At 32.6% G+C, this 22690-nt stretch overlaps 2 protein-coding genes and 1 long non-coding RNA gene across 4 annotated transcripts; 2 read left to right on the top strand and 1 right to left on the bottom strand.

Annotated features, from left to right (window-relative positions):
* Positions 1 to 879: 879 nt before the first annotated feature.
* LOC108208128 (obg-like ATPase 1) lies at positions 880 to 7613 on the top strand. The gene is made up of 12 exons (XM_017378618.2): positions 880 to 1068; positions 1471 to 1638; positions 1753 to 1876; positions 2845 to 2936; positions 3644 to 3742; positions 4644 to 4757; positions 5114 to 5178; positions 5639 to 5755; positions 5865 to 5940; positions 6777 to 6869; positions 6986 to 7036; positions 7353 to 7613. The coding sequence occupies exons 1-12, from the start codon at positions 979 to 981 to the stop codon at positions 7449 to 7451; spliced, it is 1188 nt and encodes a 395-aa protein (XP_017234107.1). The 5' UTR covers positions 880 to 978; the 3' UTR covers positions 7452 to 7613.
* A 2257-nt stretch (positions 7614 to 9870) lies between these two features.
* LOC108208443 (uncharacterized) lies at positions 9871 to 11269 on the bottom strand. Of its 2 annotated transcripts, none has more exons than XR_010288495.1 (3): positions 11037 to 11269; positions 10483 to 10750; positions 9871 to 10373 (listed from the first exon to the last, which is right to left on the bottom strand). It is a non-coding gene; the product is annotated as an uncharacterized LOC108208443 (long non-coding RNA). The 2 variants fall into 2 exon arrangements; XR_001804308.2 differs by having other exon boundaries at positions 9871 to 10404; positions 11037 to 11268.
* Positions 11270 to 16357: 5088 nt separating this feature from the next.
* LOC108209721 (LRR receptor-like serine/threonine-protein kinase GHR1) lies at positions 16358 to 21873 on the top strand. Its single transcript, XM_017380785.2, has 4 exons — positions 16358 to 16705; positions 17088 to 18316; positions 18486 to 20027; positions 21097 to 21873. The coding sequence occupies exons 2-4, from the start codon at positions 17254 to 17256 to the stop codon at positions 21678 to 21680; spliced, it is 3189 nt and encodes a 1062-aa protein (XP_017236274.1). The 5' UTR covers positions 16358 to 16705; positions 17088 to 17253; the 3' UTR covers positions 21681 to 21873.
* Positions 21874 to 22690: the final 817 nt, after the last annotated feature.

Raw genomic sequence — 22690 nt, 5'->3', positions numbered from 1 at the left:
ATCCAAAAGAGGAAACCGTAAAGAATCCAGAGGGACAGAGGGAGTACTTTTGTTTTTACTGTCTTTCGCATATTCAACCGGAAGAAGACTTTCTCAATGTTCGTGTGTTTTCGGCCATGGGCCGGTTCTGGTTCAATATTTTATTCCCGTACATCTCATTTTCATAACTTATTTTTTATAAAAATTTAAATATCATAAATTTATTTAGAAAACATTAAAATATTTTATGAAATCATATCTATAACGATGTTATAATATGTGTCAAGAATGCAGAGAAGATAAAGAATATCAATTTTAAAATTTACAAATATCTAAATCAAAGTAAATCGAATCAAATTTGGATTGATGAATGTTAAATCATTATTTAAAATTTGTTAGTTTAAATATTTATTATTAATTTAATTAGTTTATCATCCAATTATATATTTTTGGATATGTTTAACCAGTGAATTTATCAAAATAAAAAACAAACTTATTTTTGATAATTATATAGGCTACTTTCTTCCCACGACCATTAACGTGCTACACATACGTGTTTTTAAAATTATTTTTGAACACACATGGATATGTACTTAGATTTAAATCTTAAAATTTTATTCAAAATTTAAAGTTGTGCGTAGAATCTTGGTGATTCCATTTTAAGAATCAGCTCCCTCTTAAGCACGATCATATCCTTATAATCACATGTTGAAGTGTATTCAATTGAAATTTTTATGTATTGTTATTAGTCTGTCAATCAATTTTGATTTTAGAAAATAATTTAAAATTTTAATCGAATATACACGAATTTCATAAATAAAAAAAATGTTTTAAAATCTGAGTGCAATACGAGCTCGTAAAAATTAGCAGCGTTATATTATTTTGTGAGCAACAATTTGGTTGGGGAAATTGTAACAAACAACGAAGAAAAACCCCAGTGAAGTGAGGCTTCATTTCATTACTCCCGTGCTCTCGTATTGCTCTCTGATCTCCTCCGAGATGCCACCGAAAGCAGCAAATAAATCCAAGGAAGCAGCCGCCGAGAAGCCGATTCTCGGTCGCTTTTCATCTCACCTCAAGATTGGAATCGTAAGCCCCATCTCTCCCGATATGATATACATTATATACGAGTACGACGTGCTGCATGCATTTAAAAGCTAGCTCTAGTAATTAATTCGTTCTTTGCACTATTATATATTATTATGATATCGGAATGATTATTTCACCGACTCCATCTATCTAGAGCTATATGTACTTTAATGTGTACTTATTATGGTACAAAGTACGATCGCAGGAAGGTTAAAACCAGTTAATTACTTAATTTGTTGTCTACTTAAAGCAATGAAATAAAAATCTGTATCTGATTTTTCTCATGTTATATATATAGGGTATGATGTCATATGCTTAATTGATATCGGTGTCGTCTTCTTGTTTCGATCTTGTTCTTCGATTCATAAGTCTGATTGTTGTGCTCGATCGGATGGATTTCAGGTAGGGATGCCAAATGTTGGCAAATCTACTCTTTTTAACACGCTCACAAAATTGTCTATACCAGCAGAGAACTACCCCTTCTGTACCATCGAACCCAATGAGGCCCGAGTGTACATTCCTGATGAGAGGTTTAAATGGCTTTGCCAGTTGTATAAACCAAGCAGTGAGGTCAGTCCAATGTATTCTTACTACTATTGTTTACAAGACCAAATTTATTGTGTGGTTAGACTGTAATTAGCCAGCTTAGGCCTTTTAGCTGTAGCCAAGTTTCCTTTTGCTCAGGTAGCAGCTTTTCTAGAAATCCATGATATTGCTGGGCTGGTTAAAGGCGCTCATGAAGGTCAAGGACTTGGAAACAATTTCCTGTCTCACATTCGTGCGGTTGATGGCATTTTCCATGTCTTACGTAAGATTCATATCTTCTTTCCTGCATTCTCAGTTTAGGACAGTACTTAGAATAGGGATCTAATGTCACACTTTTATAATTGTTGGCCTTCAGGGTCGATAATTGTTCTTTTGACATTAAGCTCCTATGGAGTACTTGCTAGTAGAACCTGTGATTCGGATTAATCAATATGAAAAAAGATTTTGTTTCCAAAATATTTCCTAGAAGAGAAGGGCAGCAAGACTTGATTATAGTTAGACGACGACAAACAGAATAAACACTAAAAGTACTGGTGCTGGTATCTAATAGATGAAAAAGTATCAATTAGAACACAAGTCTCCAGGTATACATTGATTCTGGCCAATGTAAATTAGGAACTGTTTTTTTAATCATATTATTATTTGTTATTACTTCTGGAAAGGTACGAACTACACCCGCTCCTTGAATCAATATTGTTTTGCTTCTTCTCCTTCTTTTCACTTTTCTTTAATATGAACAATATTAGTTTGCCTTTTTTTAATTATGAAATTTTGCACTCACACGAGTAGCCTTGAGTCGGGATATGCTATTTAAATATGGGCTGAAGGCTGGGTATGCTATTTACGGATGATGTTTGCTTATGTATAGATCTACTTTATGTTTCCCTTGTTACCATGCCAGCAATGTCTAATGGGTCGACCACGAAAATCCAATTCACAGTTTTTTGTTTATCAATAAACTATAAGTCTATAAGAGAAAATATGTTTGGGAAAATGTGTAATATGAAATCTTGAAGTTAATGGTAACTTTTATGGGGATATCACGAGAAACTGAAAGAAATGAAAAGGAAGAGAAGAAGAGAAAATCGATTCCACTACTTGATAGAGAAATACTGATAATAGAAGTGCTTAGCTAGAAAACTCTCCAAATGTCAGGCCCTGCTAATTGGTGCTTTTCAATCAATTTTCTTTTGTCATGGGTGCTTTTCTATCATTTTTCTTCTGTTATAGGTGCTTTTGATGATCCTGAAATTACACATGTTGATGACACTGTTGATCCTGTGAGGGATCTAGAGACCATTAGTCAAGAACTACGGCTCAAGGTAATGTGTGTATTTACAAGTAATTTGTTAATTTCAGCTACTTGTTAGCAAAATTCCTTGAATTCCAGTAAAACAATGCCCTGAAATTCCCTAAAAGCAATCTATTAAATTCTTCAGAATATCAATTTAGATCATGTTTGTTTATTTCAAAGTTGCACGATTACTCAAGTAGGAGACTATTTAAGTATTTGATGCATCAAGACTATTTAAGTATTTAAGCACGATTACTCAAGTATTTGATTAAGTTCAAACTGACTTTTACTTAACGTGGTTCCACTGACCTGAATTACTAAATGGAAATATTGAATTAGACAATCATTGTTTTATCAGGCATTTAATTGGCCATACGATGGAAATCTACTTCCCTTTTGAGATTTCTGGTAGATTTGTTCCAGCCTTTAAGGGTTCTTTTATATAATAAAACAATTTACTAATTTAGGGATGAGAAGTTTGAGAATCGGATCGCCTATTGGACAATTTTTGTTATATTAACACACTTGTTCTTGATGTATCTAATGATATTGTTACCATGTATGTGTTTTAGTGGAAAATCCCTCATAATTACTAACATTTGAAGGGAAGTTTAGTAGATGACTGCAGTTGATTCAACTGAAACAGATAAACGATCAATTTCAGATTCTTAGGAATATCATATTTGCTTCATATGTATAACTTAATACTAAAAGTTTCAATTTTTGTGACTTAAGGATCTCGAGTTCATGGCAAGAAGATTAGAGGATTTGGAGAAAAGCATGAAGAGGAGCAATGACAAGAAATTAAAAATAGAGCATGAGTTGTCACTTAAGGTTTGTAAGATTGACATTTTATTTGGCGAGGCATCTTTGATATCTTAATTTCTGGTCTAAAAGACTTAGCTGTTCTTTCAAATGCTTACCTTACATATACATAGCATATATTTCAGTTAACAGGTTTTCTGAATTAGGTGTAATGAAACCCCCTGCACTGAGTTTTCTGAATTACATTTAGTACGGAAGTTTATATCAGTTTATGTAATAGTAAATTTACTCCTTGATCAGATGAATACCTCCATCACTACTTGAGCAGATTATTCTCCTTCCCTTTCTGATGGCAATCATATTTTACTTTTTGAACATGTGGAACTCATTGAGGATAGTTATATTCCTATAGTATCTGTCTTCGATTTTGGAGGTCTGTATCTGGTTAGTTTCTTAAAGATATGTTGCCAGTTTTCTACTAACTCATGGCCTCTACTTTGTTCTTCAGTCTTTTTACAAAAATATATTCCCATCCATTGCTCTCCGGGTTACACATACAGGTTTAATTTTTGTAGCCTTGTTCTTGACTCTTTCAGAGAAGAGGGCTGTAGCTATATATCTTCAGACAAGTCATTGGGCTGCTTTTTCCCATCTCATCAATATATGTGTGCTTACTCAAACTATTAATCATGTACCATATTACTTACTATCATATGTTCTGCTTCTAGTAACCAAGTACAACTAACTGCCTAAGTTGGTATTCTTAAATTACATTGACATGTAAATTGCTTTGGCTTTTTAACCTACCATTTGTATAGAATACTGTTAGCTGTGGTTTGACGTAACAGTAGTTTAACTAAGACCATTCATTTGAAAATCAAAGGGCTAGTAGCTTAACTTGTTTGCAGTCAAACAAAAAAAGAAGTTAAGTCATCAAATACCTGCATGTAAAAAAAATAAAAAAATTCAGGTCAAAAGCTGGCTCGAGGAGAAAAAGGATGTTCGTTTAGGAGAATGGAAAGCTGCTGACATTGAGATATTGAATACTTTTCAATTGCTGACCGCCAAACCTGTGGTTTACTTGGTGAGTATTTCATCGCCAAGTGAAAGTTACTTTAGCAACGTTGGCAGCGTTGCTTATAAACTTCTTCTGATACACATATATATAGGTCTGTTCATAGTGTGTCTTCACTATTTGAATTTAGACATTAATATAGTCTATCTTTAACAATAACTAGGCATGTTTATTTGAATTCAAAGAATAGTTATTTATCCGTGTATATTTGTAGCAGTTATGTTATAGGAATTTACAGTATTCATGCTCATTGTTATATATCTACTCTGGCGTATCTGTGTAGGCACATGATTGCTAGTTAATTTATAATGTGCATTGGGCAAAGTCTACAATCACAGGAACATAAATGATTAGTTTATTTGCAGGCAAATGTGAGCGAGAGAGATTATCAAAGAAAGAAAAACAAGTTTCTTCCAAAGATTCATGCTTGGTATGTTTATGTTTTTCGATATTAATGTTGAGTTTGATAGCTTTCCGTGATTTTTGTCTGTTGAATTTGTTTTATTGATTAAGTTTACCGGAACAATTAGTGTTCTCAAAAATCATAAGGAATGTTGCAAGGCCAAAAATTTCTTATATAAAGAATTAAACCCTGAAAATGAGATGTCCAAATGGCTTCAAGCTAATTGGAAAAAAAATCTAAGTCCTTATAGAGTTGACTATAGATCATGGGTTCAGTAGCTTTTCTAGTTTATCTGATTGAACTGGGTAATTGTATGTGACCTAGTAGAATCGTTCAATTTTTATATACATACAGGCTTTTCTATTTAAATTTTTTAAACAATAGAATCCATGTTCTCAGAGCTTCAATAAAATTTCACATTGGATGAGATTATATATCAACATTTTTTAATACTGATTTCTGGTCAGTAATTTTTTTATATGTTTAGGGTGCAGGAGCATGGGGGTGAAATTATGATCCCTTTCAGTTGTGTGCTAGAAAGAAATCTTGCTGATATGCCTCCGGATGAAGCTGCAAAATATTGCAAGGAGAATGAGTTGCAAAGGTTAGTTTTGCATGCTGGTTCCTATGAAGAGACTGCAGTTGTTGCTATTGTAATGATTGTAGATGTGATCATTAACAGTTAAGCTGACCTAAACAAATTTGGGATGCAGTGCACTCCCAAAGATCATCAAAACTGGATTCTCGGCAATCAATCTCATATACTTTTTTACAGCGGGTCCTGATGAAGTATGATATTTAGCTTGTTATTCTGATATTGTATAAGTATTGTTATTGTTTGTTGTTTTTGAATTTTTGGTATGATGTTTTATGGGTTAATTATCAAATTCATAACCGAAGTCGTTTGATGATATCAAGTAGGTTACTGATCTCCACAGGATCTCACTCGACTCACTGAAATAAATTAGTTATATCAAGTAGGTCACCACTGTTAAATTTGTTCAAATATTTGACAGAAAACGGAACGGATGGACCATGATGTTAACATGGCGGTGTGACGTGGTGCTGAGTTAGATATTGGACAAATAATTAATACAGAAAATCCATACATGAATAATAATCAGGGTTTTTAACACATATACAAACTGTAATCACTGTCAAATATTTTATTTTCGCTGACAAAGTGCTTTTATTTTAGTATTTATTTGTTCAATATCTAATTCAGCACCACGTCACATGTCATAGTACGTTTTCTGTCAAAAATTTGAATAAATTAAACTGTGGTGACCTCGTTGATATCACTAATTCACTTTAGTGAGTCGAGTGAGATCCCGAGGAGATCGATGACCCTTGATTTGATTTTATCAAAAAACTTCAGTGATGAGTTTGATAATTAACCCTTTTATGTACTTACTTTTTGCAGTTTACGACAAAAGACCAAGTCCCCCATTTTATTTTAGAGTTATCAACATTTATGACTTACCCATACCATATTTTTCATTGAGAAGATTCCTTGGCTTTATCTTACCATGCCGTATTTTACATTGACAAGCTTCTCTTGCCTTTAATAATGCCATTATATTGACTTGATATGAGTCACATGACAATGTGTAATTTCCTTCCAGGTGAAGTGCTGGCAAATTAGGCGTCAAACAAAGGCTCCCCAGGCTGCTGGAACAATCCATACTGATTTTGAGAGAGGATTTATTTGTGCGGAGGTGAACTGATAAATGGTTTTAGTTTGATTCTGTATTCCTTTCTGAGTTCCCTAAAGGTACTATCAAATCATAACTAAGTAACACATTGCTGACTCAAAAATGGTAATTCTTGGCAGGTAATGAAATTTGAGGATCTTAAAGAACTCGGTAGTGAAGCTGCTGTGAAGGTACTTTGTTATTGATTCTTACTTCATCTGAAAAGAAGCGCCTTACATTGGAAATAAAAAAACAGGTTTTAAGTAGAAGAAGCCGATTGTTTTTTACTGGTCGGGCACATACTTCTTGTGGTTCTTAGTATAAATTAACTTTACCATCAGATGTTTGACTCATATTTACATGTATATTATGTACATCTGATAAAAAAAATCCTGCATAATAGAACTTCGGTACTTATCTAGTTATCTGTGACTAGATTTGGTACGTCTTTTTTATTGAAAGTATTAGTTCGTGAGAATATTTCAAACTTCATTCTCTGCTTTCCAGGCTGCAGGGAAGTATAGACAGGAAGGAAAGATGTATGTTGTCCAGGATGGAGACATCATCTATTTCAAGTTTAATGTAACTAATGGAGCGAAGAAGTGAGAAACCATCCCCGCTGAAAATAAAAGATTGGATTCTTCATCTATATATAAAAGTCCATATGTGTTACTTCTTGTGATTTCCATTACTCGTCATCTCTTGTAATATTTCATGTTACTAAGTTGTGATGTGATGTTATTCGTTAATGTGATCTCCTTACTCCTCTGCCTTCATTTCCCAAGTCTCACAAATTCATGCCACCCTACATTTCCGTCACTAGAGCTCTACCACTGCTTATCCCTTCTGGTCAATTGAAAATAAATAGTGTGCTGGTTTATGTTGTAGCTGAATGAATAAGCTGCATGGCATCAAGGCAATTTGTTATTATAGACTCATTGGTTGAGTGTTTGTACTTTCTCTTGGTTGTGTATCGACTCAATGCCCTGGAATCGCCAATTGAATGCTCGCTATGATCGTATAGTTTTCTGTTAAAATTCGGCAATTCGTGTAACACTGTTCTGCACTGCTGCTTTTCTTGTTAGAACGAAGTTGAGGTCTCCTGATCAGATTCCCTGCTTAATTATTTACATAGTTTTTTCTTGAAAACAAAGAATTATCTCCATTTTTCTTGATGCTCTACTTACATAACTGATGAAACACCATATGGAGCACATTCATGTGGGGTAGAACAATATCATTTATACAGGCCACATTATTTGAAAGGACCATTAATCACCGGGTGGAGTCAGAATGAGTGTGCTAAAGCTTGTTTGTCTTTTGTTTCTTTAAGGTCGTTTGTAACTTCTGAGATGCACCTTTGAATAAAGAAAAATTGAAGAAAGGAAATGTCCGGGGCACAAAATTTTGTTTTATTATCATATTAATAATTTTATATCTAATAAATTTTACTTATAATTATTATTTAATAATTTTTAAGGTAATTTAACTTTATATTTAAAATTATTATTTCATAGTTTTTTAAAATAAAAAATGAAATTAAAAATATATTCATAAAAAAAATATAAAGAAGAACAATTTTTTTTATGATCGAAATACTTAAAATTATATGATAAATGTAAACACATCATATATTAAAAAAAATGGAGTATATATCAGTTTTTTATGCTGCATTATCGAGGGAAAAAAAATTATAATATCTTGCTCAGTGATGATTTTACTTTCCATTTAATAGGTGTTTGGGGCGGGTTTAAATGCTCCGCTTCTGGAATTTTAAGTTGTAAGCACTTATTCGTAGGTTTGTATAAAAAGTCGAGAAGCACTTATAAAAAATTAGGATTCCTAATTTTGTTTCATGACTTCTACTTTTTTTTCCAAACATTTTAATCATTTATAAATTTTAACTAACTTTTAACTTCAACTTCATTTATTTTATTTTATATAAAAATCATTTATTTTAAACTCATCCAACCGTGCCCTTAGTCTTTTCATGTCATTTCAATAATATGATCTTTGATCTGCACAGAATCTGCTTTCAAATTGACATCTCTAGTTACCCCTATTCTTTTACATGTCAATTTTGGAGGAACTGTGTATATCTAAATATTTAGAGGCAGTTTGGCTGTGTTTAAAAAAAGTGATTTATTACTTAAAGTAAAGAGGGGGATTATAATAAAAAATTGGTTTAGGCTTATAAATTTTAAAAAGTGTTTGGATACCTATGATTTATAAGTTACAAAAAAGCTTGAAATAAAAAAAACTTAGGTTTTCTAGCTTATTTTTCTGGCTTTTCAAGCACCTTTTAAGTGCTTCTATTTGCTAGCCAAACACTCTAGAAAAAGCTGAAGCCCACTTCTTTTGTAAATAAGCCATAAGCTCATATTGAACACCCACTTATTTGCTTGTTTAATTTTAGGAAACTTTTAAACATATAATTATATTATACATGAATTTAACGAATTCTACCTGTACTCAAAATGTGTTTTCACATGTACACTAGGAGTTGTACTTCTCTCTTAGGGGTGGTTTGGTTCGAAGAGTGGTATCGGGTTGGAATGAGGAATCGGGTTAAGCTGGTATGGGTTTGAAGTATCATATCTGATATCATGTGTTTGGTTGAGTGCTGTAATCAATATATGCAATTTTTGTAAAAAATTAGTTATTAATTTATATTAATTGAAAAATTAATAAAATTATTATTGTTATATATTTTTGCATCATTGATTTAATTTTGTATAAAACATTAATATTTGATTACTTAAATAGAGACAAAAAAATAAAAAATGAATGGATTCTCATACCTCCATCTCATACCCACCTAGGTATCAAAAACTCATACCTTGGGGGTTTAAAGTATGGGTTTGAGATTATATTTTCACCAACCAAACACCAGATATGGGTTTGGAATTGACAAACCCCATACCTGATTCCACTACCCATAAACCAAACGACCCCTTATAAGTTTCGGAGACCTTAAAAAGCTTAGAAGCCTGAAGTAACAAAAATGTGCAAGTAGATAAAAAGAAGACTAAATTGCACTGTTCATACCTGAAACTTTTTATTATTTCATTTTAGTGGCTCAAAAGTAAAAGTGGCCAAATGCATGGCTGTAAATAATATTTTTAAGCAATGAAAGGGCTCCGTCCATTCCAAGTAGACGGCATTAACGGCAGGGTAATTTGATCCATTCATTTGATGATCATACTATCCATGTCTAGTAATAGTACCAAAACATGCAGTAAATTTATGACTTCACTAACAAAAAAGGTACTAGCTCACAAACAGAAGCTTCACAAAATAAAAATAAAAATTAGTTCTTAAAACTGATAGTTTAGTTCTTTAAAGTAGTTTGATTATGGTGCCTTTTTTGCCCCACCAACTTTGTTCCCAAGCACTCTCTTTCATATGTTTCTGACCTAGACCGGTTTGTTGGAGCTTTCTGCACCTTACAAGTCCTTGAATTGTGGCCTTCTTGATTGCAATTCTTACACTTCACCTTAGACTTTCCAACATTGATTTCTCTCCCTTCTGCTGCAGCATTTGTAGCCTCATCAGATTTCTATCACCAACATGACATATTTCATCAAATTATGATAGTATGTGAAGGAGAAAAATTAACTTGTGATTAAAGTCATACCCTTGCAGCACAACTTCTCTGATGATGACCAACCGCTTTGCAGTATGTGCAATGAACCTTTGCATTTGTCCTTTTCAATTTTGTAAGGTCCAGTAGGTATGAAATCCTCCGTATTCTTCTAGTTCTTTCATCATTGAAATCAATTCTAGTAAACTCATTTCATCTCCATTACAATTGTCAAAGTAATCAACCTTGCCATTTACATATTTCTTCGGGTCATACTGCATCTCTCCACCGTGAATCATTTTTATAGTAAAATATTCACCATCTGCATTTCATTGTAATCTAATTATTATCTCACAACTCAAAATTAGAATATCCACTACACAACTAAAATCAGAGCATACACAATTATAATAAACAAGTAAACAAGAAGAAAGAAATCCTAAACCTAATATAGAAATATTATAGGGTTCCACAACTAAAATATGTTTCGATCAAAAAGAAAGTTAATAATCGAACATACATATCAACAATAACACCGTACTCACAAAACCCTCAAATCTAATAACACGGTATATATAGAATTGTATGGATCAAGTAAAAGGATGTACCTGTATATTTGGGGCTTTCTCGAGGTTTGTAAACATCGGCATTTTTTTCAGCCTTCGATGCCATGTCATTTTGAAGTCGAAGGTCGAGTAGAAGGAATAGTGAAAGGTGTAGTCGAAGAGGAGGCAGTTGTATTATGTGAGAGAATTGGAGGGAGATGGGTGTGTTTTGTGACTGTCTGTTTACATACATGACCCAATTAACCTTACACTTGCGTGCTATTAGTTTTTACATCAAACGGCGTTAAAAAAATTTAGACGGGAGTGGGGAGGAGCCCTTTTATTGTTTAAAATAATATTTACAGCCATGCATTTGGCCACTTTTAATTTTGAGCCACTAAAGTGAAATAATAAAAAGTTTCAGGTATGAACAGTGCAATTTAGTCTAAAAAGAATTAATGTGTTGATAAGAAATTGTTGGCATATCATAATCATACATTTTTTCCATGTTACTCATAAATTGGCCATATTTATTCGATAGTGTTGTTACATGCATGGATGATCATGTCTGTAGCCTGTATGTGGGGCATGTCTACCCTACAATCAGACGTGTCGTTATATTAGTGATTATCATAGGAGCACATACACAAAGATAGGGTCCCACGGTATCAAGACCTGTTATTAAGCCTCCACCAACTTCACCTTGGGCAAGGTTTATATTCTATTTCAATTGATTCACCCCTCTTTCAGTTTATCTTTCAGTTTCATATTTTTTATTTTTCATTTATAAAAAATTAACACCCCTCTTGTCAGTCATGGATAATGGTGCTTAACACACATTTCAAAGCTCATATAAAATATGATTTTATAAATATTTAACCTTTTTTTTTCTCAATAAAAATTTAATGTATAAATATTTTTTAAATATAAATAATTAATAAAACTCTATTTTATATGCACCATAAAATGCGTGTCAAATAATGTAAAGAATTATGAAAATGAAAAGGACGAAATGAATATTATTTAATTTGTATGAGTTACATGATAATTCTTATTACTGAGTTGATGGCATCAGTGTTAACAAGATCCACGATATTTATATATTTGTCTTCAGGAAGTATACATCTATTTCAAATATTTTATAATATTAATATATATTATTGATCTTTTGGACATGACTAGTGGCTTTAAATATTAAAATTGTTAGAGTTTGCAAGAGTAAGAGAACTCCATGTATTTTACATTTGGGTTAATTATCAAACTTATCACTGGAGTGGATAAATGATATCAACTTCATCACTGATCTTCACGGTTCTCAAAAAAAGTAACGGAGGTTAGACGGAGTGAGAGATTGACGGGTTGACATGGCACATTAATAAAAAAAACTGAAGAAAAACAAATGAAAGAAAATAATATTGAAATATTGAAATGTTTTCTCTTTTAATAAATTTTATTTATGTGAATATTATTGTTGGCAAAAAAATATTTTTAAACATTATGTGTTGTTTTTAAAGATTTGGACAATGTGTGTTGCTTCATATATTAAATTTACATATATTTATTTTCATATTTTTGTTTGGTATGAGAAATTCCAAAAGAAATAGAAGTGTTAAAAATTGAAATGAATTTCTTTATATTCTATCTCTAGATTTTTCTTAAAATTTTAAAAAAGTTGGTGATATAAAAAAATTTGAAAATATTTTTTTTTCAACAATAATATTCACATAAATAAAATTTATTAAAAGAGAAAACATTTCAATATTATTCAAAAATAATTATAATCTAATAAAAAACATAAAAGTTAATCTTAATTGTTTAGTTAATTATATATTAAAATTTAGTTCGATACGTTTATTTAGATAATTATATCCTAAAATCAATTTAATAAAAAGTTTGCATACTTTATTTTCATATAAACTTCAAATTATGTGGTATTTCTATTTTTTACTTTTTTTTATTTTCTTTCATTTGTTTTTCTTCCGTCTTTTTTATTAATGTGCCACGTCAACCGCCAATCAGTCACTCCGTCTAACTTTCGTTACTTTTTTTTAACAGCAGTGATGGGTTTGATACCATTAAGCGAGTTTAGTGAGCAACTTGAGACAGTGGCGGATCCGGGAATATATTTCAGTGGGTTCCTTAAATAATATATATATAGTAATACTTAACAAATATGTGACCAGTAACGCATAGAACATTTCCATTAAAACTTTATTCATAGTGAATTGTTTTCTATTTTTAACGGGCACACACTAACAATCATTTTTAATGAGGTGGTGGATTCTTATAGGATTAATCTCATTAATAATAATGCCCCCTGCATGCAATCTTCAGCAATTAAAATTTTCCACCTAAACAAAAATTAGTTGTTAGTATGAGCCATAAACACACACTAGAAAAAACTATTTTTTGGGAAAACATGTTTGTTTAATTATTTCTATGTTAACATCAGTTTTGAGTTTGGACTTAAAAAAGGGTTCAAGTCCAAGCTGAGTGGGGTCCTGTGCACCCATTCAAGCTAGTGTGCATCCGCCCCTGACTTGAGACCCCGTGGAGATCAGTGATGAAGTTGATACCATTTGTCTATTTCAGTGATTAGTTTGATAATTAACCCATTTACATTTAGTGAGAGTTTTATAATATTGTTTTTTTTAATTTTTAAATAATAATAATTTAGATGATCTAAAAGACGAGAAAGATTTGGGCAAAGGCGAACAAATAAGAACTATGTCATTATAAATTTTTAAGTCAAATATGAGAATTTATAAACAATTTTTAAACTCATTTTATTATACTAGCAATTTTTATACTATACGCATAAAAGTTTATTCAAATATATAAAATAAAAATAATTTTTAATTTATAGATAACTCCTCTCGCGGGTGTAACTTGTAACGCAGGAAATGGACATTGGACTCCCAAGCACAGTATCTTCTCTTGTCACTTGTAGAGTACAGTAATTGATGGAGTAGTGTGCATTGCATACAAACAAACCCTAATAAAAAGGGCATAAAAGGGCCCACGTAATATAGACTGGCCACGCTCTCCCATGGTGTCAGCTCTTCTTTTTTAGCAGCGGTTTCACTCATTCACTTGTCCCAACACAACGTACCTCAGTTTAACTCTTAACTACATTTGACTCTCCGTTTTCACATCCACTGCTTGTAATAAAGATGATTCTCGCGCTTTTTGGTATGTAAAGTTTTTATTTTTTCCCAGTAAAACGCATTTCACTCATCTCCCGCTTTCTTTTCCCTCTTCTTTCTAAATTGGCTTACGAAAAAAAGTTCTTTCTGGTTTGATAATTCTTTCTCATTTTTTTCATATATACTTTTTTTCTAAATTTTACATAAACATTTTTATTCATGATTTTAATTGTAACACAATTTATCAAAAAAGATAATTAATTATTCAGTGACCTAGTTTAAATTATTATATTCTAAAAGCAACAATTTTTATAAAAAAGATTACCATCAATATATTTTCAATTTTCTGAAAATTCAGTAAGAATAAGAATACAATAGATATGACAAAAAAAAAAGAGAATACAATAGAGGCTAAAATACAATTTTACCATTGAGATATGTCTCGGTGGACACACCCACCATCAAGTTTTCAAAAAATACGGTTCAGCCATGCAAGTATGTTGTTATGTATGTTTTGGCCATAACCGAGCGGAAAACAAGAAACTGGGGGTGAGTGGAGCGCACTTGCGGTTCCCTGCAAATGTAAGAATTAGAGGGCGTTGTTCTTGTTTGCTCTCGGAAAGCGGCGAGGCAGTAGGCCCTTGCCTGCCATCTATATTTGATTTTAACTTAATAAGCATCCCCTATAAATAATTATAACTTCCTTATTTGTAGCATTAAATTATATATACGAAAATAAATAATAATATTTAATTTATTAATATAGTCTTTAAAAAATATTTAATTTATTAAAATAGTTATTATTAATATATGTTGTGATTATTCGGAACAAATAAATGATATTCCTTATGTCCCAAAATAAGTGTAACTTTGACTTTTTGCACGTAATTTTAGATGTAAAAAAACATACTTTTACACATTATTTTTTATATTTTCTTTTTTCTGAATAAAAATATAAATGTTAAACTTTTATTCAGAAAAAAATTAAAAATAATATGTCGAAGTATATATTTTGTGCACCTTAAATTACGTGAAAAAAGTCAAAATGACACTTATTTTGGGATAGAAGGAGTAACAAACATATTCGGGAATTAGTCGTAATATGATCAGTGAAGTAGTAGTCGAAATATATGAAAATAAATAATAATATTTAATTTATTAAAATATTTTTTAAAAAATATGTTGGGATCATTCGGAACATATAATTAATGATAACCAAATATATTCAAAAAATAATTAGAATCATTTTTTTTAAATAAGCAGCCATGCTACAATTCGTTCAAACTGCAAAAGGAGCTGAAAAGGCTCCCAGTTTCGGTTTCTTTTCCGGGGCTCGGTTTCTTTTGTTAGAGTAAAGACTCTTCTCTTAATAAATTTCCTGACTTAAGCGAAAAAAAATATTAGGCATCAAATTTTGATTTCTTTATGCATATAAATATAATGATAGTTTGGTATATAAAAGATTATTTATTATTTTTTGATAATATTATGTTAATTATAGTCGATAAATAAATTATAAAATTTATATATAAGTTAGTGGATAATTTGATAAATTAATTTTTAAGGTAAAAATATTAATTTTATTTAAATATTTATATATTTTCAAATATATAAGGATTAGTGAAGGGGTATACGTATATATTAATATTTAAACTATTTCAAATTTATACATAAAGATAATATATTAAATATAAGTAAATCAATAAGTGATTAAAAAAATTTATCATCAGAATATAATAAAATTTAATTTATTTACGAATTTAAAAATTTATGTTGTAATTAATTAAAATAAATAAATAATATAAAATATATTCAGAAATTAGTCGATTAATGGGAATAATAAAACTTAGAAAAGCACAGGTGAGGTGGTGCCACTCATCGTTCACCAACCACTCACTCTCTTTCAAAGCAGTTGTACTACACTCGCCTCCGGTTTGCTGCTTTCCGCTCGGTTATGGTGGTACTGTTCAATTTTACGTATTTGCATGGTCGAACCGTATTTTTTGAAACCGTGATGGTTGTTGTGTCCAACAAGACATATCTCAATGGCAAAAATGTATTTTAGCCTACAATAGAGGACAACAAAATAATACGTAAAATATATCCAGATTAATAAAAGTAGTTTCAAAAAAAGACTGCACTTGAATTTCGAAAAAAACATAAGAAATACATTTATTACAAGTGATGTGATAGGACAATGAGAGAGAAAATAGGGATGAGCTGAAAGAGACAAAGCCATTTCTTTTATGGGCTTTTCCTATTTCTTGTAAAAATACATTACAAAATCCAAAAAAAATAGCTTAAACTTTTTGGGTAAAAAGGATTTGGGGTTTTAAGTATAAAGATAAAATCTTTAGCTACACAAACTTTTCTGGGTCAATTGTTTGTTGTTTCACTCAATTAATGCAAATGTACATTAGAAGCTCTATTTTGCTTCATTTATCTTGCACTCGCTCAACCTGAATGTTCTTTTGAGGTTGCAGAGTTGCTTACAGATCTGTACTACATTTATAGAGCTTCAAATCTTCTTAAGATAAAGAAGGGACCCATTGGAGGAGATGCATTGTTGAAGCTGAGCTGTGTTTGGTAAGGAAATAAAGTACTTTCTTTTGTTAGATCTTTGAAACCAACTCAGTTTGTTTGATTTAGCTTTTAGAATAGTGGCTTTAAGTGTTTATGGCTTATGTTTTGTCTTACATTATTAGTTTTGTTGCAGTACGGGATTTTCTTGATTTTCACTTTTGTTTCATTTGAAGGCTCTAGTCATTTTCTTTAGGGGTTTTGAATCTGGATTTTACTAGACTTGTTTATTTACTGTGTTTGTGTTCGTGTGTTCTATATACTCTGTGAAGTGCATTCCCCTCTCTCTCTTTGTGTGTAAATTGCCTTGATATACTTTAGTGTGTGTGTATCTGAATGGCTAGTTTAATAAATGTTTCATGGGTGGTTGCTTTTCTATGTTGAGCAGGTTTGTGGGTTGTGATTTGTGACCCAGATTGGTTGAAGCCATTTCTCGGGTAATATAGCTTCAGCCCCTGGATTGTTTTTTGTAAGGTTTGGATACTGGTGCTGGTAGTGGGAGCTTAAGAATCTTTTTCTACTCAAACTTGAAATTTAGTTAGCCGGGGGTTAGTATGGAGTTTTTTAGACTTTTAGTGGTGACATGTGTTCTAGTATCTGCAATGGGACAGCTTCCTTCACAGGACATTTTGACTCTATTAGAATTTAAGAAAGGAATTACTCATGACCCAACAGGTTATGTAGTTGATTCATGGAATGAGGAGTCTATTGACTTCAATGGATGTCCTGCATCGTGGAATGGGATTGTTTGCAATGGTGTTAAGGTTGCTGGGGTTGTCCTTGATAACCTGGGATTATCTGCAAATGTGGATTTAAGTGTGTTCTCAAACCTCACAATGCTTGTCAAGCTCTCAATGGCGAACAATTCTATATCTGGGAAAATCCCCAACAACATAGGTGATTTCAAAGGTCTTGTATATCTGGACATATCAGATAATCTGTTCTTTTCATCTATACCACCTGGGATTGGTGACTTGGGCAGTTTGCAGAACCTATCTCTAGCTGGCAATAATTTTTCTGGCTCAATCCCAGATTCAATTTCTGGGCTTAGTTCAATCCAATCTTTGGACTTCAGTCGCAATTCCTTATCGGGGGAATTGCCGTCATCGTTGATAGAGTTAACAAATTTGGTATATCTAAATTTGTCTCTTAATGGTTTTGAAAAGAAAATTCCAAAAGGATTTGATGCAATGGTGAATCTTAAGGTATTTGACTTGCATGGCAACTCTTTAGATGGTAATCTTGATGCAGAATTCCTGCTTCTTACTACTGCAGTGCATGTTGATCTGAGTGGTAATTTGCTTTCGAGTTCTAGTTCTCAAAAGCAGAAGTTTTTACCTGGTCTTTCAGATACTATAGAGTACTTAAATCTTAGTGGTAACCAGCTTACAGGATCTCTTCTAAGTGGGGGTGAGCCGCAGGTGTTTGAAAACTTAAGAGTCTTGGATCTAAGTCACAATGACTTATCTGGAGAATTGCCTGGATTTAATTTTGTTTATGAACTCCAGGTCCTGAAGCTCAGCAACAATAAATTTTCTGGGTTCATTCCCAACGACCTCCTTAAAGGAGATTCATCAGTGTTGACTGAATTGGATTTGAGTGGCAACAACCTCTCAGGTACTCATAAGTTTAATACATAAATTTCTCAATTAATATGTCTTAAATTCTGTTAATCATTTTGAAGTCAGATAATCTTTTCATTTTTTAGAATTCGCATCAAGTCTTTGCATACTGGAATACGCTTTTGTTTACATACTTTAATTTTTGGGCTATTTAAATACTGCAGGACCAATAAGCATGATTACAGCAACGACTTTGCACACCCTTAACCTCTCCTCAAATAAACTGTCTGGTGATCTTCCATTGTTGACTGGAAATTGTGCAGTGCTTGATCTGTCAAATAATCTGTTTGAAGGAAATTTAACCAAACTACTTAAATGGGGAAACATTGAATATCTTGACCTTAGCGGAAATCGTTTGACAGGGCCCATCCCTACGGTTACTGCACAGTTTTTGCGTTTAAATCACCTCAATCTCTCACATAATTCTTTAAGCAGTTCTCTCCCAAAGGTCATTACAACTTTCCCGAAACTTACGGTCCTTGATCTCAGTTATAACCAATTAGATGGTCGTCTTATACCTACTTTATTGACATTTCCTACATTGCAAGAACTGCATCTAGAGAACAATAAACTTTCTGGAAGTGTTGAGTTTCCTGTCTCTTCCTCTGCTGAACCCAGTCTTCATGTTCTTGACCTATCTCTTAATCAACTTAGTGGCTATTTTCCTGACGGTTTTGGTTCATTGACTGGACTTCATGATCTCAACCTGGCGGGAAATAATTTCTCAGGTTCACTACCAACCTCCATTGGTGACATCAGCTCCCTTAGCTCTTTAGACATCTCCCAAAATCATTTCACTGGTCCTCTGCCAAAGAACTTCCCTGATAGTTTAGAACATTTTAATGCATCATACAATGACCTCTCTGGAGTTGTCCCAGAAAATTTGAGAAAATTTCCATCTTCATCCTTCTTCCCTGGAAATTCTGATTTACAATTTCCCAATCCTCCTCCTGGATCAACTCCCACTGAAGCTGGACATCACCACAAGAAACCAATTAAAAAAATTGTCAAAGTGTTGGTGATAATTGCTTGTGTTATTGCTGTCATATTTTTTATCCTGCTTGCCGTTTTAATTCATTACATGCGCATTCGGAAAACCCGTCAGCAAAGTGTTACAAGCAAAGACATCCACAGGCAGGTCCAACATAATCCATCTGGCATGGGTGCAAGAGTTGGCGGAGGTGGTCTGGTAGTTTCAGCGGAGGACCTTATGACATCACATAAAGGATCGTCTTCTGAAATAATTAGTCCTGATGAAAAAATGGCAGTAATAACTGGATTCTCACCCTCTAAGAACAGTCATTTCTCGTGGTCACCAGAGTCTGGAGACTCATATACTGCTGATCTGTCTAGATTAGATGTAAGATCACCAGATCGTCTGGGTGGCGAGCTGTATTTTCTTGATGATACAATTTCTTTCTCACCTGAAGAACTATCAAGGGCCCCAGCAGAAGTATTGGGAAGAAGCAGCCATGGGACTTCTTACAGGGCAACACTGGATAATGGGGTCTTTTTGACTGTGAAGTGGTTGAGAGAAGGAGTGGCAAAGCAGCGGAAGGATTTTGCGAAGGAGGCTAAGAAATTTTCTAATATTAGACATCCTAACGTGGTTGGCTTGAGAGGTTATTATTGGGGGCCTACACAGCATGAGAAGCTCATTCTTTCAGATTATATATCACCAGGAAGTCTTTCAAGTTTTCTTTATGGTAACTGTCTTCTTTTCCCTTGAACATGTAACTTGCTATTTAACAAAAAATAAGGTAAAAGAATGCTAATTATTCCCGCATCAACTTTTGCTGTCGAGCATATGCTGATGATTTTCGTACTTAAGCATGTAGACAACTTATCCTTTGCATGAAAGTCTAGTTTGCCTGTGATTATGTTTAGATCTGCTTTTTTTTTTTTGTTCAGCCTACTTGATCAAGAATTCATGATTTATTTTTAAAAGTATCCTCTCTATCCCTTAAAGATAATAGATATGATGTTAGGAAGCATTTAGTGAAGCTGTTTTTTCATATTAGATGATCAACTCCTGCAAGATCAAGCCAGAAAGAATTATGCGGACAACTAGATGTTATGAAAGCCACTTTTCTCGGACCAATTTTTTGACCTTCTCTGCGGTATTTTACCAAAGTTTTGAAATTCTTCTCATTTGAATTGTGTACCGAGCCTTGTGTCTCATGCAAGAGCCGAAACTGGTAAGCTATTAAACAATCACCAAAACAACTGCATAAGTTTCTTTGTTTGCACTGCATGTGCATATCAGCTTTATGATTCTGTGATTTCAAAATAATCATTTGCCTCTTCCATAGAGGCAAATGATAAAGTACATCCAATCCTCTCTTCTCTCTACTTCAGTACTTTGCCTCTCTGAATTATTGTTAAGGTGATGGAACATGGTCATCTATTGTTGTTTTCTCTGATATACTTTTTCCATCTTTGAATGGAAATTTGATTTTCAATTCTTTACTCATTTACACTAGAGTAGTTGGTCTTTATGTCTCCAATTTAGCACCGTAAGTCGTAACTCAATAAAAGCAAAAACTAATTTAAAAGTTCAACCCTAGAGATTGGCATCAATTTTTTTCAATTTAAGAAAGTTAAGTTTTCCATCGACATAATAAAATGAAAATGTCATGTACACATTAAGACTAGGAGCTCACAGCTTTCATATATTAACTCAGCTTTTGTTTTATTGCTTCTCTTCCTATGTTCTGACAATTACATGATTTTTTATGATTGTTTGTTTATTTCTAATGCAAACTGGGATAACAGATCGTCCGGGAAGAAAAGGCCCCCCACTAACCTGGGCTCAGAGACTCAAAATTGCAGTTGATGTTGCACGTGGCCTGAATTATCTCCATTTTGACCGTGCTGTTCCACATGGAAACCTTAAAGCAACTAATGTACTCTTAGATGGTCCAGATCTCAATGCACGTGTTGCTGATTACTGCCTCCACCGCCTCATGACTCAAGCAGGCACTATCGAACAAATTCTTGATGCTGGGGTTCTTGGTTATCGTGCACCCGAGTTGGCTGCTTCCAAAAAGCCATTGCCTTCTTTCAAGTCAGATGTTTATGCATTTGGAGTGATTTTAATGGAGCTTTTGACTGGGAAGTGTGCTGGTGATGTGGTTTCTGGTGATGGTGGTGGGGTTGATTTAACAGACTGGGTGCGGCTAAGGGTAACAGAAGGTCGTGGTTCAGATTGCTTTGATGCTGCGTTGGCTCCAGAACTGATAAATCCAGCTTCAGAAAAAGGGTCAAAGGAAGTTCTTGGCATAGCTCTGAGATGCATACGGTCTGTATCTGAGAGACCAGGAATCAAGACCATATACGAAGATCTTTCGTCCATATAGACAGTTTAGTTTGTGTTGAACTCATTTTATTTATGCCGGGAAGGAATCAATAGTTCATTGGCTTCCCCTTTGTGGTAAAATTAGTCTGGTCACTGGTGTTCTAGTCGAATTAGTTTTTTTTTCATTACTAGTCATTTTGTAAAGTTGGGGAATATGTTTATTTAGCTTCCTCCATTTTGCCGATAGTCTGTCATATGCTCATTGCTTTGGTCACCAGTGAAGAAAATCCTAGTCTTTTTTCTCCTTGTGTTGTATATTTTTTCGAACAAAATCTAACCGGCATTTTCTTCCTGTAGAATGGCACAGGTGATTCACATTGCTGAGATCTTTGAATAATGGGTTGTGTCGCTGTATGCTGCTGGGAAAAGAACATGAACAGGTTATATTGTGCATAACTGCACTAGTAGTATATGATAGGGAGAACTCAGGATCATACTTTATGTGAACACACGGACATAACATTTGGTATTTTAATTATAATTAAAATCCAATTAAATATTTTTATAAAACTATAGTAAAGTTCTAATAAACATATTTTATTAGAGTTAAAACTCATTTAAATATTATCATAGAAAGTTTTATCTCTTGGGATTAAGTATTAATTAGCCTTTTGACCGGTTTAACTATTAAGAATTTATTTATATATTAAATAAAAATATTTTTTTAACATATCTGATAAGAATATTAATCCAAATAAGTTATAAATTATTAAAAAACTATTTTAAATTAAAACTTTTTATTTTGACATTATAAGATTTTGGTGTCAAGATTGTTTTAACTTGTGCTTTTCCTATTCACATGTGATTAGAGATGAATTATGAAAAATTAAGTGCAACACTCAGAATTAATATTTACATTGTTTTTTATAGTTTTACTGTAAGGATAACATATCTAATATTAAATCGAATATCTTTATTAATTATTACATGCTATTTAACTAAAAATGTACATTTATTAAACATAAATTTATCTACAACATAAAACTACATATATATAAAATAAAAATAAAT

The sequence above is a fragment of the Daucus carota genome, chromosome 2 (genome assembly GCF_001625215.2).
Source record: "Daucus carota subsp. sativus chromosome 2, DH1 v3.0, whole genome shotgun sequence".
Classification (NCBI taxonomy): domain Eukaryota; kingdom Viridiplantae; phylum Streptophyta; class Magnoliopsida; order Apiales; family Apiaceae; genus Daucus; species Daucus carota.
This window is presented reverse-complemented; position numbering and strand designations above follow the sequence as displayed.